Below are 16925 nucleotides of genomic sequence, written 5' to 3' on the forward strand. Positions count from 1 at the left end.
TTTAAGAACCTGAGTGATGTGCTCTGTTCTTTTAGTCCTGGTTAACATTCTAGCTGCGTTCTTAAACTGGAATTAAGAATTTCATTGTGTGGTCTGTTCTCTGTAGTGATGGATTGTTCACTTACGAACGACTCTTTTCGGTGAGCGTCAAGAACCGAGTCGCAAGCGCAATGGTAAGAGAAATTTACTTGGATTATTGCATAATATATAAACTTTTTAGCTATTTTTTTTTTTATATCTGCATAGAAGTTACAAAATAATGAACTATAGATGTCACACTGTAACCTCACTGCAGAAAAGAATACTAGTGGTGAAGGCTCATGCACAAAAGGCTAAATGGTCTTACCACATAAACTTGCATTGGGAAAAACAATTAAATTCGCTACATAAAATCTTCTGTCAGGTTTTGTTTTGTAAGCTTGACTGATGTGGTCACATTGTAAAATCCAGCGAATGCGCGCCAAGGATCCCGGATAGCATTCACCAAAACTGAAGTGAGCCACAGCAGGTGGGCACAGACTCAAACCAATTTGTTTACCTTAGCAACCAACCATGGCGGATGCAATATTGGAAGTTCAGTTTGTATCCGATACAGACAAGCGGCCTCTAGTCGAACTCATTGAAGAACTTAGGTAAAATATGATATTTGAACATGTATTTGTTACATTTCGTTAGATTTGCTACGTTGAGTGAGATTTTATAGACCCACCAAAAACAGAAGGCCTAGCTATGTGTTTTCTTCTATTCCAGACGTTCCAACGCGTTGCTCCGGGCAGAGTCGGATATGTATGAGCGCTATATTAGCCGCTTGGACCCCAGAGAAATGGTTCCTCGGCTTTTATCAGATTCCCTCGCAACAGCCACAGGATCACAGCTGGAGATTGGAGGGGTAGGAGAAATAATCTTGCACAACTGATGTAACACATGGTATCGTTTTTTCTTTTTTTTTTGTACTTCTCATTTACTTAAACTCTGACTTCAGATGGTCTTTGTAGAGGAAAGGTTTCAGGAGTTTCTGCGATCCTAGAAAGAGGAAGATGAGACCGTCCCGGTGGGACGGTTGAAAGACCAGAGGTGCTGTAATGTATATTGGGATGACAAGGTGTGCCATATGGCTATGGACTGTCCCGTTTTCTGAGGAATATCATACCACAGCTAACGTCTGCATCCGGGCACTCCAAGTTGCGCTGCGCATAAGAGCAACCCAACAATGCAGCCCTTATTTGTGCTATTTTGACCAAACCTGAAGTGCTTTGTTGCTATTATAAACTTGTTACCAATTAGTTCACCAAAAAAGCTTAAATGATTTGTAATACTTGTAGTATATTGTATGTTATAAACCAGGTGGTTTAATCCTGAAGGTTGCAAACTAGTTTATTAGAGCATTAAGACCTCTGGGATTTGTGATATTTTACCAATATACCAATGCTTAAAGCTGTGTCCAGGAACTCTGCCATGTGCATACATAAGAATATGTGGTACATTTTATATACAATGGAGCCAGCCTAAGCCAGCCTTTACCACATCCCCTTGTGCCTTATTGCTTAAATATATTACAGCTTTCAGCCAATTAGCATTCAGGGCTCATAGCACCTGGTTTACAATACCATCTAAATAACTGTGGTTAGATGCTTTTCTGTCTGCCTTTAGGGCCAGGGGAGAACGTTGAAAACACAGACAATGGCTGTGGAGCAGTTGCAGTGTCTGACATTGAAGCAAAAATGTGATGTGGCACAGAGAGAGCTTGATGAAATGACAGAGGACCTGGACAAACTGAAGGAGAGCTCTGAGAGAGTACTCCAAAAACATAAGGTAAACACAATGTAAAAAAAAAAAAACCCAGAGATAGCAGAGAGAGAAATAGAGTGACTATACATAATATATATATATATTACTATTTTGGTTTAGCTGTAGTCTATGTAGTTAAGATGTAGAGAAGAGACAAGAAAAGGGCTTGGGGAGGCATTGCTGAGGAAACACTGGGCAGAGGGAACAGGGCGGAGGAAACAAGGCTCAGGGAACACAGGGCAGAGGAAATACAAGGCTGAGGGAACACTGGACAGAGGAAATACAAGGCTGAGGGAACACTGGACAGAGGGAATACAAGGCTGAGGGAACACAGGGCAGAGGAAATACAAGACTGAGGGAACACTGGGCAGAGGAAATACAAGGCTGAGGGAACACTGGACAGAGGAAATACAAGGCTGAGGGAAAACTGGACAGAGGAAATACAAGGCTGAGGGAACACTGGACAGAGGAAATACAAGGCTGAGGGAACACAGGGCAGAGGAAATACAAGGCTGAGGGAACACTGGACAGAGGAAATACAAGACTGAGGGAACACTGGGCAGAGGAAATACAAGGCTGAGGGAACACTGGACAGAGGAAATACAAGGCTGAGGGAACACTGGACAGAGGAAATACAAGGCTGAGGGAACACAGGGCAGAGGAAATACAAGGCTGAGGGAACACTGGACAGAGGAAATACAAGGCTGAGGGAACACTGGACAGAGGAAATACAAGGCTGAAGGAACACAGGGCAGAGGAAATACAAGGCTGAGGGAACACAGGGCAGAGGAAATACAAGGCTGAGGGAACACTGGGCAGAGGAAATACAAGGCTGAGGGAACACTGGACAGAGGAAATACAAGGCTGAGGGAACACAGGGCAGAGGAAATACAAGGCTGAGGGAACACTGGACAGAGGAAATACAAGGCTGAGGGAACACTGGACAGAGGAAATACAAGGCTCAGGGAACACTGGACAGAGGAAATACAAGGCTGAGGGAACACAGGGCAGAGGAAATACAAGGCTGAGGGAACACTGGACAGAGGAAATACAAGGCTGAGGGAACACTGGACAGAGGAAATACAAGGCTGAGGGAACACAGGGCAGAGGAAATACAAGGCTGAGGGAACACAGGGCAGAGGAAATACAAGGCTGAGGGAACACTGGGCAGAGGAAATACAAGGCTGAGGGAACACTGGACAGAGGAAATACAAGGCTGAGGGAACACAGGGCAGAGGAAATACAAGGCTGAGGGAACACTGGACAGAGGAAATACAAGGCTGAGGGAACACAGGGCAGAGGAAATACAAGGCTGAGGGAACACAGGGCAGAGGAAATACAAGGCTGAGGGAACACAGGGCAGAGGAAATACAAGGCTGAGGGAACACAGGACCGAGGAAATACAAGGCTGAGGGAACACTGGACAGAGGAAATACAAGGCTGAGGGAACACAGGGCAGAGGAAATACAAGGCTGAGGGAACACAGGGCAGAGGAAATACAAGGCTGAGGGAACACTGGACAGAGGAAATACAAGGCTGAGGGAACACAGGGCAGAGGAAATACAAGGCTGAGGGAACACAGGGCAGAGGAAATACAAGGCAGAGGGAACAGGTTTGAGGGAACATAATGCTAAGGGAATACTGGATCAACCCAGCACTGATTCCCATTTAGATTCCTGGCATTCTTGTATTTTTTCAAAGCTGATGATCAATATTCTGTGCCTCTTCCCTATATCAGGCAACTATCGAGGAAGCAGATATTCGACTCGTGGAAGTCAAGAAAGCAAGTTATGAGTTTGACCGTGATGTCGCTAAGATGTTGAAGGAGAAGAGAGGTGTCACGATGGGAGCAGAGAAGATCATTCGTTATATTGAGGACAGAATGAGAGCAAAAGTAAGCAAGCAGTCGGCAAAGTGGTCAGTTTACAGTTCTTACATCTGTTTTTTTTTACATAAAGGACCGATATTGGGGGTAATGCAAAATGGCAATGACTGCTGTCCTGTTTCTCTGACCACATCACCTGTTTGTCTCCTACAGGACACATTGATTGAGAAGCTGCGGTTACAGAATGCAGCTCTCCATGTGCAGAAGAAGAAGTTGCAGTTAAAGCAACGACAGAAAGAGGAGATGGGTGAAGCCCAGCACGAAGTGGATTTCCAGCAGCTGAAGATCGAGAACACCCAGTATGTTGAATGCATTGATGAAAGAAACCAGGACCTCCTGCGCCTAAAACTCCTGGCAGGAAATACCCTGCAGGTTCTTAACCGCTACAAGGTGTGATTCCTATTCAGATTTTTATTGTACTGTACATTTCACCTCTCTTTTGTTTCACGGGAGTGTGATCAGGTTCAGGAGGGTGGAGGGATGTTTTCATGGTTGGGAAATGTAAACATACGTTGTATAGGTTTATCACAAGGGATCTACCTTAGGTTCATTTTAATTGCTTAGGCCCAGCTAAAGTACTTGGCCTGAGTTGTATTAGTAGGTATGTGGAGGAGATTTTGGAGAATAAAAGGAGATGTGCTGATGTTTTGTTTGCAGATGAAGCTCCAGAGCTTGACTTGTGAGTCAAAGCTGCTGAGTAGTGACATAACCTCCCGTGAGGAGATGCTGGTGAAGATCGAGGAGGAGACACTGCAGGCAGAAGAGGTCAATTTACATTCCCTTTAGTTAGGAAATAATTTAATAGCATACTGGAAGGCAACTAGTCAGCCATGTTTGCATTACTCCTGTTGACCAGGCTAATATTCCCCACCTTGTTCTTCCTTGGACAGGAGCGTGCCAAGGCAGAGACTCTAAACCAGAAGCTGCAAAGCCAGCTGGCAGACGTCCGTGTTCCCAACGTTCTGCAATACATCTCAGTGAAAGCCTCCAGTGCCCAGCTCGAACAGAATGTCCGGGCCTGGGAGCGAAAAGTTGAGATTTCTGAGGTTAGAGACAAAATTGTATGTTATCTACCAAGGGTACCTACACTAGGTACCTGCATACCTTCTAACACATTTTCATTATAAATATCCTGTATTTAGTGGGGCTTGCTTTAGTGGGGCTTGCAAGAGAAGACACTTTTTAGATTTTGAAATAATTATTTCTGACATTCATATAATTAAATAGTTATTGTCCTTTAGCAAGTGATTTAGCATGTTAAACCTTCCTCTTTTCAAATCTGAAATTTGAATGGAAATCTCTAATACTGTTCAAAATCTTATTTTAGTAACTGCACCAACAAACTTTTCTGTGAACTTATTATTACCTGACAACTTAACCACTTTCCCAACAAGATAGACAAAGAGTTAATGTTCGAAATATATTTTCCTCAGTCATTCAAAACCAATATCTACCAATTAAATGTTACAGCTATTTGTAAGATTTTACAAAGACGTTAAGTAACTAGCTAACTAGCAAGCGGCAGCTAATTTTGTCCCTGGACACTTCTGTGTAGTTAGCTTGTAACCTCCTAATGCAATAGATACTTACACAGATATGAACCATTATTAACCCCTTTTTTAATCCCTTTCTCCTTTTAGCCCTTTTTTTCTGAAAGTTCATATCTAGTTGTCTATGGCCGTCTCATTGCAAACCTACGAACGGATTTAGTGATGTTGAAGATTGTGGCAAATTTGTGTGTGTACTATGCGATGACACCAAGAAATCCCTGATGACAATGTCTCCCTACTACCAGGGTGATGGTGTGCTATTTTCACAGCAAGCGGCAGTGAAGGCCTTAAAACGCCACCAGGGAGACTCAGACTGGGGCACATTATTTATAAAGCCTGTGAAGGCTACACACTCTCTTGAACCTTTTCACATGTGAAGGATTTGTCCAAAGCACTTGAATTAATGCTGCTCTTTATGGCACAGATATTTTGAGATGACCCCCTCTTTAATATGAATGCATCAAAATAACACACTAAGAGACCTCCACATGTTAAATTCTAGTTATTTACATAATTTCAGGATAAGTGCTGTAATTTCTGCAGGTTCCCTCTGCTAGGTAGTGAACTGCCAAACACACACTACGCCATGAGAATCAATGAGCTTTCAAAACAAGAGAAAAAAGTTGTTACAAGACAGACTGAGATTGAGTTGACTTGTGGAGACTTATCCAATTATGATATTTAAGTTCTGTATTTTATAAACATTTGCTCTACTTCTCTTTTAAAATCTAATCTCAGAACATTTCATACTGCCACAAAAGTACTTTGAGCTAAAGCAAGCCTCATGATGATAAGTAAAAAAAACAATTTAGTTAAATTTTGTGTTGCAGTTTCTGTACTGCTTCTTAATGTGTCATCTGATATGTGTTGTTTTTATACAATAGGTACGCACTTTAAAATAATCATTCAGTTTTTTTTTTTACATACATACCAACCAAATATTCCACTTAATTTTAGTGCTGTAGCATCACCCAGTCATTGTTTTTTTATTCTAAATTACATTACTTAACCTCTGTGGCTGGCTTAGATAAATGCATAAGCTATAAAAGTAGTAGTTGATGTCTAAACATCCCCACAAGCAACATGTCAATACCAAAAAACTATTACAACCTTAACTAACTATTATTCAAGAGCAAAAACAGAAGTACACAGTTTGATTCATACAGCTTTTTGCTCATGACTGGATGTAGCCAAGTGTTTAGAGATTAACATCCATGTGTGACCCACAGACATGAGACGGCTATAGTTTCTTGTGGCTGTGTTTTAGATGGTGAGTCCACCCAATACACAGCTTATGCAATAGACTAAACCGGCCAAATAATTTAACAGAACCAAAAAATGGTTCTACAGGACTAAAAGGAATTTGAAAATAACAATATTAAATATATCTTTAAGTATCCATGCAATTTTGAAAGCGACATGTCATTCTAAAATCATCATTAGTAATGGAACTACATTTCTGCTATCCATTCCATTAATCCAGATGGCTTTGAAGACACACACTAAAGCCTGGAACAAGCTGAAGGCAACTGCAAGAGTGGGACCAGTTCCCACTCAGCCGGCGAACACTCCCATGCTTCCTAATGACATATTTAATCAAAACTAGCCCACAAGTCCTGGATGCATCATTCTTTTTTTAAACGATTAAAGATATAAAACCACATTGTAGCAAATGTGATTAGTTGTTTGTAAATTTGAAATGCACTGTGTTTCTGATGTGCCTGCCCTGCATTTAAATAAGCGTTACACACCCTATTAGAAATGACACAACTCACCTGTTGTTCAACTACATGAACTAAAATAAAAAAATAAAAATGATCCTAAAAGAATTTCAATCCCCTCTTCAATTAACCACATATGACCTCCCCTTTATAAATGGAAAAAAGTTTATTTGTTAGTGCTGTGTATATTGAATGCTACATACAGTTATCTTAGCATGAATGTACACATACTGTACGTTGTCACAATTCTTTTTACTACATCATTCACATACTACAATTTGAAAAAAGGTATAAGAGGAATAAGTGCTTTCCGAAGCACTAAGACCTGGGACAGATTACATGAACTAACACAGCAGGCATGCACAGAACAGAGAAACAAGGGTCACAGGCAGGGGCTAATTGTTATGCACTACACCAGATCAAAAGTCATGTCAATCAGTCCTAATGACCCTTCCGTCAAACATTTTCCCCATTCCATCACAAAGGCCCTGTTAACTCCTTCCAAGTATATAGATATTTATATAGATTTTAAAACAAAATTAATGGAGAAAAAAATATGAAAAAACAAACATACAGTACTTTTTGTGATATTAAAATTCCCAACTGCTCTCTGATTGTTGTCTTAATGCCAGATGAAAGACATGAACACAACACTTTTAACATAAGACAGACATATGACACTAATTCACACCTCAATGGCAATGGAGAAAACAAAAATACACATCAGTACAAGGAAAAAAAGCCACAACATGGAGGCAGTAAGGTCTGGAGTAGATTGGATATCTAAATAATCCTGACCCCAGATTAAGGCCAAGCAGTCTTTACTGGAACTGGTGAAATAATAACCTTCCTCCGAGTTACTACCTTCTACCATAAAATACTTCATCAATACTGCACTCAGACGTCACTTCCACCACCAGATGGGACAAATATGCCCTGTAGAAATGCTTCACTTGCAAAAGAACAAACACCTGCACAGAAAATAAGTTGAGGTTCATTTGAGCCAAGTTGAATTTTAGTGCCTTAATTAAAGACTAGAGGATGAAAATTCATAGTTTTTTGCAATCAAGCTGTATCAGCCCATTTTTGGTAAGGAAACCATCTTAAAAACATGATCTGCACGAATATACTGCAAATGTTTTTCACAAATGGGGTTAACTAAAACTATACAGACCTGCCAAAATTCAAAACCGACAGCCAGTTTCGCAGGCACCGATTACGCCTAGTCTTGAACATTAAAAAAACATTAAAAAATAAAAAATCTCGATTGAGCTTGGCTTAAGTCCAGGACGAGGTTTAATCGGTGTCTGCGAAACCAGCCCTGAATGTTTAACTCAATCCACTTTATAGCCAGGATTCCAATTTCACAGAAATGATTCAACATCATTTACCCAAATGAACTCAGAGGAGCATGAGGGGTCAGAATACCTGTTGGGTTTGGATTTAGATGCTGTCCTTAGAAACTTGCAACATACCATCACCACCATGACTTAAAAAAAAGTCCCCATATGATTAAAAAGTAGTAACATACAAAACAGCCAATGCAGTTTTAGAAACAGACAATGCCTATAACTGAACTAGTAAACATACTCGCATACATACTGTACTATATACACTCAATAAGAGGAGACTTGATCAGAGTTTAGACATTTTCAGTACAGTCTACACTGATTTCTGTAAGAATATTAACTGTATAATAGTGTGAAATATATATTTCTATATCATTTCTATATAGCAGTGAGATGTCATGACACTTCAGCTGGTTAATCTCCACACCTTTAGGATCTGGTGCAGTACAATGGGGTTTTGGTACAAACTATATTTGCCACAATGATGGCCACATATACTTCCACATACACTCACAAATATTTGTAATATTTCACAATAGCACAATAAAGTCCCCCTCCCCATGTAAAAAAAAAAGAAAAATTGAGTCGTGGAGTTGATACTTATACATAAATAGCTTAAAAATACTAAAGCACAAAGGGTAAAGAGGTGTCTGATTTTAGTGTATCTGCATACACTGCTACTACAGTGATATGAGGTTGTGGAAAAGTAAGCAACACACAATCTTGACCCTCCACCCACCCAACAAAAACATTTGAAATCCGAGTTGATACAGCGTAGTTGATTCCAAAATAAAAAACACAAGAGGCTGTCAGCAGACTGTAGCAGCAGCTGAAACCTAGCAATAATTTCAGTCGAGTATCCTGGATAGGAGAATGGAAAATTACTGCATGCAGGATCTCTGTAGATGGTTTTGAGTGACACCACTGTTGGCAAAAGAATAGTTCTGGGTCATGGTGCAACCCTTAACACTTACAGACCAGCCGACCAGGTCGTCACAAGGGGAACTGGTCCACATCCCCTTTTCTTTACAAATCTACAAGGTAACGTATTTACAAACACAAAGCTTTTCATCAACAGAAATGTAGGCTAATGTGGTGATTTACATTTCTTTTTTAATCGCCATTACCGGGCAGTTGCTTCAGTAGAGGATGAAACAGGTAAGAAAAATCCAACATAAGAGTTTAAGGTCAAATCTAAATTTCATCCTCTGTGATATCTTATCCTCGGTCTTTCAGAACGTAGCCCTAAATCAGTGACACTTGGCAGTACAATGAGAAGCTGTGACTTCCATTTTTTATTACACAATTATTAGCTGTATGGGATTCGTGGAAAGTGAAGGCAGGGATTCAATAAGCTGGGGGCAAATTCGGGTAGGCAAGGACATTTGCTATGGCCTGGAAAAGAAGGGAAGGAAGGGAGTAACTATATGGCACAGAGTGCACAAAGTGGCACATAGTAACCTACCATAGCGTAACCCCCTCCTTCAGATGTGTGCTGGACTGTGCTCCTGCAAGGCTCCCAGGTCTCCAAAGCATTTGAACTGGGCATCTCTGGAAAGCACCAGAGTGTGCACTCCAGAGATGCCCAGTTCAAGTGTGTTAAGCTGGGTGCTGCAAATTAATGGTAGACAGGGACGTTTGCTATGAACTTGTACAGAACGGAGGGGCGTAACTATATGCAAGGTGGCACAGGGTAACCCCCTCCTTCAGCTGTGTGCTGGACTGTGTGCTCCTGCAAAGCTCCCAGGTCTCCAAAGCGCTCTCCACACCAAACACACTTGAACTGGGCATCTCTGGAATGCACACTCTGATGCTTGGCCAGGTGCTCCCGTTGCTTGAAACCTTTATCGCAGCTGGCGCATTTGTAGGGCTTCTCCCCAGTGTGGACACGCCGGTGCCGGTTCAGATCGGACGAGTACTTGAAGCGCTTCTCGCAGTCGGGGCACTTGAGGGGCTTTTCTCGGGACGGGTCGCAGCGGTGCTGCACGAACTCGGACGACGACAGGAAGCGGCGGTCGCAAAGGGAGCACTTCAGGGGCTTCTCCTGGCAGTGCGAGTTCTGATGCCTCTGCAGTGTCGAACTCTTCTTGTATCCCTTGCCACACACGTCACATTTGTAGGGCTTGTCCGTGTCCCTAGACGAAGAGGACGATTCGCCGCACTTGTGGCGCAGCAGTTCTCCCGACTGACTGAACTCCTTTTGGCAGGACGCACATTTGAACAGGTTCTCCATGCCGTGGACGTGCTGGTGGTAAAGGAGGTGAGACGGCTGCAGAAAGCCTTTGTCACAAAGATTGCACTTAAAGGGGCGGTCGGAGGGGTTTTTGTGCGTGCGCCTGTGGCGCACTAGGGCGTACTGCTGTTTGAAACTCATCTGGCACTCCTCGCAGTGGAAGGGACGCTCCTCGGAGTGTGTGCGCTCATGCTGCCGCAGGTCTGACGGCCGCTTGAAGCCCTTCCCGCAGGTGGCGCAGCGAAAGGGCCGCGCCCCCTGCGGGTGGCACGGATGGTGCAGTAGCTCCGAGGACTCCTTGAAGTGCAGTTCACACAGGTTGCACTTAAACAGGTGCTCTCCGGAATGGGCGTACATGTGGCGCACCAGGTGGGAGCGGTGCTTAAAGCTCTTGTCACACACGGCACACTTGAATGGGCGCTCTGAGCTGTGGGTGCGCTGGTGATGGGCCAGGTGAGAGGACTGGCTGAAGCTCTTGTCACATGTTTCGCACTTGAAGGGCTTCTCCCCGGTGTGCACGCGCTCGTGACGAGCCAGCTCCGACAGGTGCCTGAAGGCCTTCTGGCAGACGGAACACTTGTAGGGCCGGTCGCGCGCCGAAGGAAAAGTGATGGTGGAAGTGGATCCCACTGCTGCGCTCCCACTGGAGGAGGCGCCGTCAGCGGAAGGCTGCTGGGGGTTGGTGGCGGAGGAGCTGGGAGTGGTGTTCCCGGAGGAACCCGGCCGGTAGGTCTTCTCACAGATGGAGCATTTCATGGGGTTAGTGCTGTTGTGCGAGGTGTGGTGCTGCGCCAGCGAGGTGAGCAGGGAGAAGCCCATCTTACACACGCCGCACACGAACGGCTTCTGCTCCACCTGCACACACTGGTGCTCCAGCAGGTCGGTGGCCTGGTGGAAGATCTTCATGCACTGGGTGCACTGGAAGGAGCGGTCCTGGCTCACCATACACTGGTGCTCATGCGGGTTGGCCAGGTGGGAGATGTCATGGCCACACGCCCCACACTTGTGTCCGCCCTCGCCCCCTACCTGCAGGGAGGGCTGCTGCACCTGGGCCGGGTGCTGCTGCTGGGGCTGGGGCTGCTGCTGGCTGTGCTGTTGGCCGTGCTGCTGGCCGTGCTGGTGCTGCTGCGACTGCTGCAGAGCGGGATCGGGCTGCAGGACAATACCGTAGACAGCGCAGCCCAGTGCATTCTCCGCCCCTGGCGGTATGGTGTGCACTACCGGAGGGGGGGCGACCGCGTGCTGCTGCCACGCCTCGGTCATCCTGGCTCTCGTGTAGGGATTCAGTTTTATACCGTAACGATCGCTTTTTTATGAAGAAAAAAGTCAAGAGGACATTGACGGACAGGTGGGCGGAGTGGAAGAAATCGGAGTAATTTAATCGGCCATTTCAGTGGACGACAACTGCACTCGCAAAATACGAACAGGGTTTGTTTGCAGGACGTTTTAACATGTGTCTGAAAATATGCAGAGGAATAACACCTTCTGCAAAAACACATTTAAAAAAGTAATCCACTGTCTCCACGTGTCTCTAGTCCTCTTCTGAACTGTAAACGGAAAAAGGAAAACAATTATTATTCAGTTATTAACTAGTACAGTGTGGCTTGCTACAAGTGTAACATTTTGGTTTCACAGACACTTCCCCTGAAGCAAGAAGAGGTATCAGAGCACTAAAGGATGAACTGTAGAGGAAGCATGTCAAAACAACACTGCTACTACCACCAAGCATCAGATTAAAGCAGCTGTAGACTACTTGATTCCTGATTACTTGTCTAATGTGTCACTAAAAACAAATATACCTACAAACAAACATTTAAAGACTTGCACAGATTTTACGTTTTGTAGGTAGGCAGACCATTTAAACTGGTTAGTCCCAGTACAAGGCAATTTCTTATAACATCCTATAGGTTCAGCAGAGTGCAACCTCTCACAAAATGGGTCAATCACATTGGTTTGATCCATGATCTGTCTGTGTTAAATGTTTTCAGTAACGACTATTTGACCCATCAGACTCAGAGTCTCTGCTATCCCATTTGAAGACATCCTTCACCCCCATCCCCCCATGATTACAGTATTGGTTGTATGCATATCCAAATCATCCACAGCGTGCACAATCAATAAGCATCCATTGGTCGGTGTTCGTGCACTAAAGCAAACCGAAGAAAACTCGATTTACCTACCTAGACACGCTACTGTATGTGCCCTGAAACAGAAAAGTATGCGTGCAGTAGATTTAACGGTAGCAGGCAGCAATCGCTGCTTCAGATGCGGCAGCAGAGAGACAGAAATCTGCATGGCGAGAGAGCTAGCTAGTTAGCTAGCATAGTATTTAGCTTGTTAGCATTGCTAGTTGGTGTAGTGTTGCGTTTGCTAATGTAATGTTGTTGGACTAGGAACATATTTGGTTATCTACAGAAGCAGGCAACCTGTGACATATTGAGGACCGCATTAATGGTAACATACCTTAAACGTTTTAGTGGGAGTTCTTTGTAACGTTTGCATCAGACAATTTTGCCAGAAATGACAAATTCCTCGTAGGCCTAACGTCCCTTCACATCCGCAGCCTCGGTCAGTCGAAGATCTGGCAGCTCTCTTGTTCAAGCGGGGTTGCTCCAGGGCCGACGGATTCAGAGCCTTTGGGTCGTTCGAAATGACACCACTAAATATCTACAGTTATAGTTTGCCCTGAGGGTTACTCCGTTAACACCCTGCCTATATGTGATAACTAGGCAATTCTCCCGCTAAAAAGGGCGAGAATATTTGGATTACAACGTTAGCTAGCTAACAGGCTAGCCTCAGAGATCCTGCCCAGGCACGGGAACATGAATAATCCAGGGTTTAATTGGCAAGCTCACAACACACTGTAGTTACCCGGAACCTGCAACGAATGGCTTTTATCTTTAGTAAATATAGCTAGACATTAAAGTAATACATTGTTTGTATAAAAAAAAAACGAATAAAGTTGTTTTATAGTAAGTAAGGGAAAGCTACATTGGCCAGTGTTGCTGCCTTACGATCTTTTTGTAACACATCTAGAAGATGTTGATTAAAGGACAGGATGTAACTCATAATTACTTTTCACAAGACAGTCACATTAGCAGTAATAGTACACAATACGTCCAGCTAAATAGTTATACGTCCAGTATGTACGTTTTGATTAAATATACGTTAAAGTCAATCCATATACAATATGGAACCTATTTTAACAGTTTTCTGTTTCAGGGGGACGTAAATTACCACAGCAATGTTTTTGGGCAGCATTGCCAATGCATTCAATGTACCGTTGACGCTGTAAGTTCACTGTTTATTTTTAATGACAAATCAATAAGCGTTAATATGAACTTCACTTAGAATAATGTTAGTCAGTTACAGTAGCAGCTCTGAAGAGGAGACAGAAAATATACAATTAAAATGGGTTACCAAAAGGCGGCAAAGTTGGCACGAAGATGACAGTTTATTAAGGAAGAAGCCCAAATCAGAAGAACACCCCCCCAGAGCAAGGTATATTCCTTTCCCAAATAACATTTTAACTGTTCTTTTATATGAATTAGCCTACCATATTTCTCGACTGCGTGGACCTCTGCAATCACGTCTCAGAAAGTGTCTCTGTGCATAGGGAGGAAGATGACACCAAGTCCAGACTACCTTTTCCTAGCAGTGTGCTGGACATGTTCACAGAGGAAGATGAAAACTCACAGACTGAGGACAGAACGCTACATGGTGGACGGATTCGTTCCTTCAAACATGAAAGAGGGAACTGGGCCACTTATGTGTACTTTCCATGTAAATTCCTTATCTTCATAGATACATGCTCTTACATAGACAATGTTATTTTTCCTCTATTTTCCTCTCCCCAATATCCAGATATTCGACTGGCTTTTCATAGCAGTTTTCAACAGGCTCAAGATAGCTGAAGATCACAGCATATCTTCCATGCCAAGGTTTTTTCCATTTCGCATGTCCAACGAGGAAGTCAACATGTTGTTGAAACACAAATGAACCACTCCCTCCGCCATACCACCCTCAGCCCTGTATTCGCACATATACATGTGCTTCCGTGATCTGCATTTTGGTGTCTCATTTGCAGATGGATAAAAAATTATCAAGGGTGTTTGGACTAATAAGACCTTCCAATGTCCTTTCAAGCAAGTGTGAAACTGCAGCTTCCACAAGCAAAGTGGAATCCCATACGGCACTATGTAATATTTAGCTTGTGAAAATGTCCATAAAAGAATGGATAGACATTCTTTGTTATGAGATATGCATTGGTTTTTGTCTAATTTTAAGACTTGACAAAAAAAACAGAATCCCACCTAAATAAGATCAACTGTTAATGCGGTAGTTTTATTCTGATTTTATTAGAGGAATTTGTTAGAATTTCATGCTTGTTTTATTAATTAAAAGTGGACCGTGGATCACACCATTCATGTCACGTGACACTTCTCAGTCTAGGTTTGAGTCATGGCTCAAACCTAGACTGCGGCAAACAGCTAGTCATTATTAGATCACTGCACCAACAGTTCTCCTTTTCCTTCTTAGACATCCCAGAGGAAGGGTTCCTGGAGCTGCTTGATGAGATGACTAAAGTGGCAGCATCCCATGGCATCTCCCTCATTCATACAGATGAGTTTCACCTCAGTCTATCTAAGACTGTCATTCTGAAACATCACTGGATCCAGCCTTTCATTAAATCCCTAAAAACAAGCTTGGCACATATAAGGAGGTCTGCTCTTAGTCTCAATATGCCCAAATGTACACTTGGTTAATGTGGAATTGGTGTTACTATTTTCATTATATGTTGTTCATAGGTTGCGTGACACTAGAGATATTCTATATATTCCAGATGAGGGAAAGTAATAATAATCCTGTTTTAATCAGGTTCATTTGTTCGGCTGAGATGCTGAAGGTCTACTGTAATGATGACAAAAACAGGTACTGTAGGATCTCCTAATGATCAGTGACAGCAGAAATTAGGAAGTATGTTCCTAAGGTGTTAAGACTTTTTCTTTTAGTCAACTCCTCTTGCAGCTAGTCTTATGGTATAGTCTCCTGATCTACCCTAAAGGACGTTCCTGGCTATGGAATTTTCCACAGGACAGGCTCAGCTACTAGAGCTAATGAAAGCTGTGGACAGCACCATGATGGAGTTCAACCTTGACACTTTTTACAAGGTATGAACACAAAACCATGTTGCATATTACAATATAAATGGCCAACCTCTCACTTATATAATATCTCTAAATAATTGGTTTTGAAATGACTTGACATCTAAACATCCTACCAAAGTTGTGAGGATGCAACATTTTGTTAAATTCCCTCGGTTTTCTGGAGTCCTGTTCTGCAAATTGCTGAAAACAAGAGGGAATAAGTAGGACATTCAGAATCAACTAGTAACACTGTCTAGCAATGGATGTTTTATCCAGTGTTGAGGTGAAAAGTGAGTATTAAACTTTCACTGTTCTTCTAGGATCCTTCCTTCCATGTCAGTCTGGCCTGGTGTGTTGGTGACTGCACTGAGCACATTCAGAAAGAGTGTCTGCAGGACTTGCAGGTATGACCTCTTCCAATTAGTTCATTCTGTCCATGTCCCTTTTTTGTTCTCATCTTTTGAAATCATCCACACCTATGTAACCCATCACAGTAGCTTAGAGAAATTGATGGATGCAAGCCATAGGCTGACTTGATCTAGGCTCTCTAATCTTATCAGGGGAATGAAACAGCCAGGGTTTCACTCAGAGCCTAAAGCCTTTTGTTTGTTCTTGTTCCATCAGAGTCTGGTTGACTCCCATGAGGATGGACCATTCATGTTGAGACTGGACTGTCAAGAGCTTCGATTTAAGTCTGGGAACAAGACTTTTTCCTTTCCACTACGCTGACAACTTCAAAGGAACCAGTTCCCCTTTAGCCTGTGGTCAATTGTAATGTTAGGACACCTGAATAGCGAGGCACTGAAATACGACATTGACATTTTAAAAACTGAGGAAATAAAGTATTTTTAAAAAATGAGGAAGTTTTACCTCCTGAATGGTTAAGGGAAAACAGCCCTGCTTCAACATCAAGCAGCTTCCTGAAGTCAAGCAACATAATCTCATAATTGCACATCTTCCTGTGAGGTTTGATTGTGAAGTACATATACACACACACACACACACACAATGTATATAAAGCACACACACAATGTATATAAAGCAAATGTATATATGCAATGCATACATTGCTCCTACAATTACTGTATGACAAAACACAGACACTAGACCTGAATTTCTTCAATTATGTTCAGTCATTATTGACAAAGTTAAAGGCAACCTTTGAAAAAGTAGTTGTCAAGTAGTTGTTCCTAAAGCCATTCTTTGAAAATAGATCTTTTGGATCAGAGAGATGCAGTTAAAATAAATCTGA

General features: G+C 42.8%; 3 protein-coding genes across 5 annotated transcripts; 2 read left to right on the forward strand and 1 right to left on the reverse strand.

Moving 5' to 3' along the window:
* On the forward strand, positions 1-7063 carry ccdc113 (coiled-coil domain containing 113). Of its 3 annotated transcripts, XM_020040232.2 has the most exons (9): positions 1-173; positions 544-632; positions 751-889; positions 1651-1812; positions 3527-3682; positions 3827-4063; positions 4331-4438; positions 4564-4719; positions 6707-7006. In XM_020040232.2, exons 1-9 carry the CDS (start codon positions 171-173, stop codon positions 6827-6829), a joined length of 1173 nt encoding a protein of 390 aa, XP_019895791.1. In that variant the 5' UTR covers positions 1-170; the 3' UTR covers positions 6830-7006. The 3 variants fall into 3 exon arrangements, with proteins under 3 accessions (XP_019895791.1, XP_010882336.1, XP_019895792.1); XM_010884034.3 differs by lacking the exon at positions 544-632 and having other exon boundaries at positions 6707-7063; XM_020040233.1 differs by lacking the exon at positions 1-173 and having other exon boundaries at positions 439-632.
* A 28-nt stretch (positions 7064-7091) lies between these two features.
* Positions 7092-13347, reverse strand: znf319b (zinc finger protein 319b). The gene is made up of 2 exons (XM_034288432.1): positions 12990-13347; positions 7092-12073 (listed from the first exon to the last, which is right to left on the reverse strand). Exon 2 carries the CDS (start codon positions 11787-11789, stop codon positions 9966-9968), a length of 1824 nt encoding a protein of 607 aa, XP_034144323.1. The 5' UTR covers positions 11790-12073; positions 12990-13347; the 3' UTR covers positions 7092-9965.
* On the forward strand, positions 13339-16532 carry usb1 (U6 snRNA biogenesis 1). Its single transcript, XM_020040234.2, has 7 exons — positions 13339-14027; positions 14143-14309; positions 15066-15249; positions 15405-15458; positions 15592-15697; positions 15994-16077; positions 16298-16532. The coding sequence occupies exons 1-7, from the start codon at positions 13882-13884 to the stop codon at positions 16400-16402; spliced, it is 846 nt and encodes a 281-aa protein (XP_019895793.2). The 5' UTR covers positions 13339-13881; the 3' UTR covers positions 16403-16532.
* The last annotated feature ends 393 nt before the right edge of the window (positions 16533-16925 follow it).

Source organism: Esox lucius, chromosome 19 (genome assembly GCF_011004845.1).
Source record: "Esox lucius isolate fEsoLuc1 chromosome 19, fEsoLuc1.pri, whole genome shotgun sequence".
NCBI lineage: Eukaryota > Metazoa > Chordata > Actinopteri > Esociformes > Esocidae > Esox > Esox lucius.

Coding starts and splice junctions, on each gene's coding strand:
- ccdc113 (XM_020040232.2), top strand. Junction 3,683..3,826: donor AGGACAGAATGAGAGCAAAA/GTAAGCAAGCAG, acceptor TGTCTCCTACAG/GACACATTGATTGAGAAGCT. Junction 4,064..4,330: donor AGGTTCTTAACCGCTACAAG/GTGTGATTCCTA, acceptor TTTTGTTTGCAG/ATGAAGCTCCAGAGCTTGAC.
- usb1 (XM_020040234.2), top strand. CDS start 13,882: ATGTTAGTCAGTTACAGTAGCAGCTCTGAAGAGGAGACAGAAAATATA. Junction 15,250..15,404: donor AGCTTGGCACATATAAGGAG/GTCTGCTCTTAG, acceptor TGTTTTAATCAG/GTTCATTTGTTCGGCTGAGA. Junction 15,459..15,591: donor TGTAATGATGACAAAAACAG/GTACTGTAGGAT, acceptor TCTACCCTAAAG/GACGTTCCTGGCTATGGAAT.
- znf319b (XM_034288432.1), bottom strand. CDS start 11,789: ATGACCGAGGCGTGGCAGCAGCACGCGGTCGCCCCCCCTCCGGTAGTG.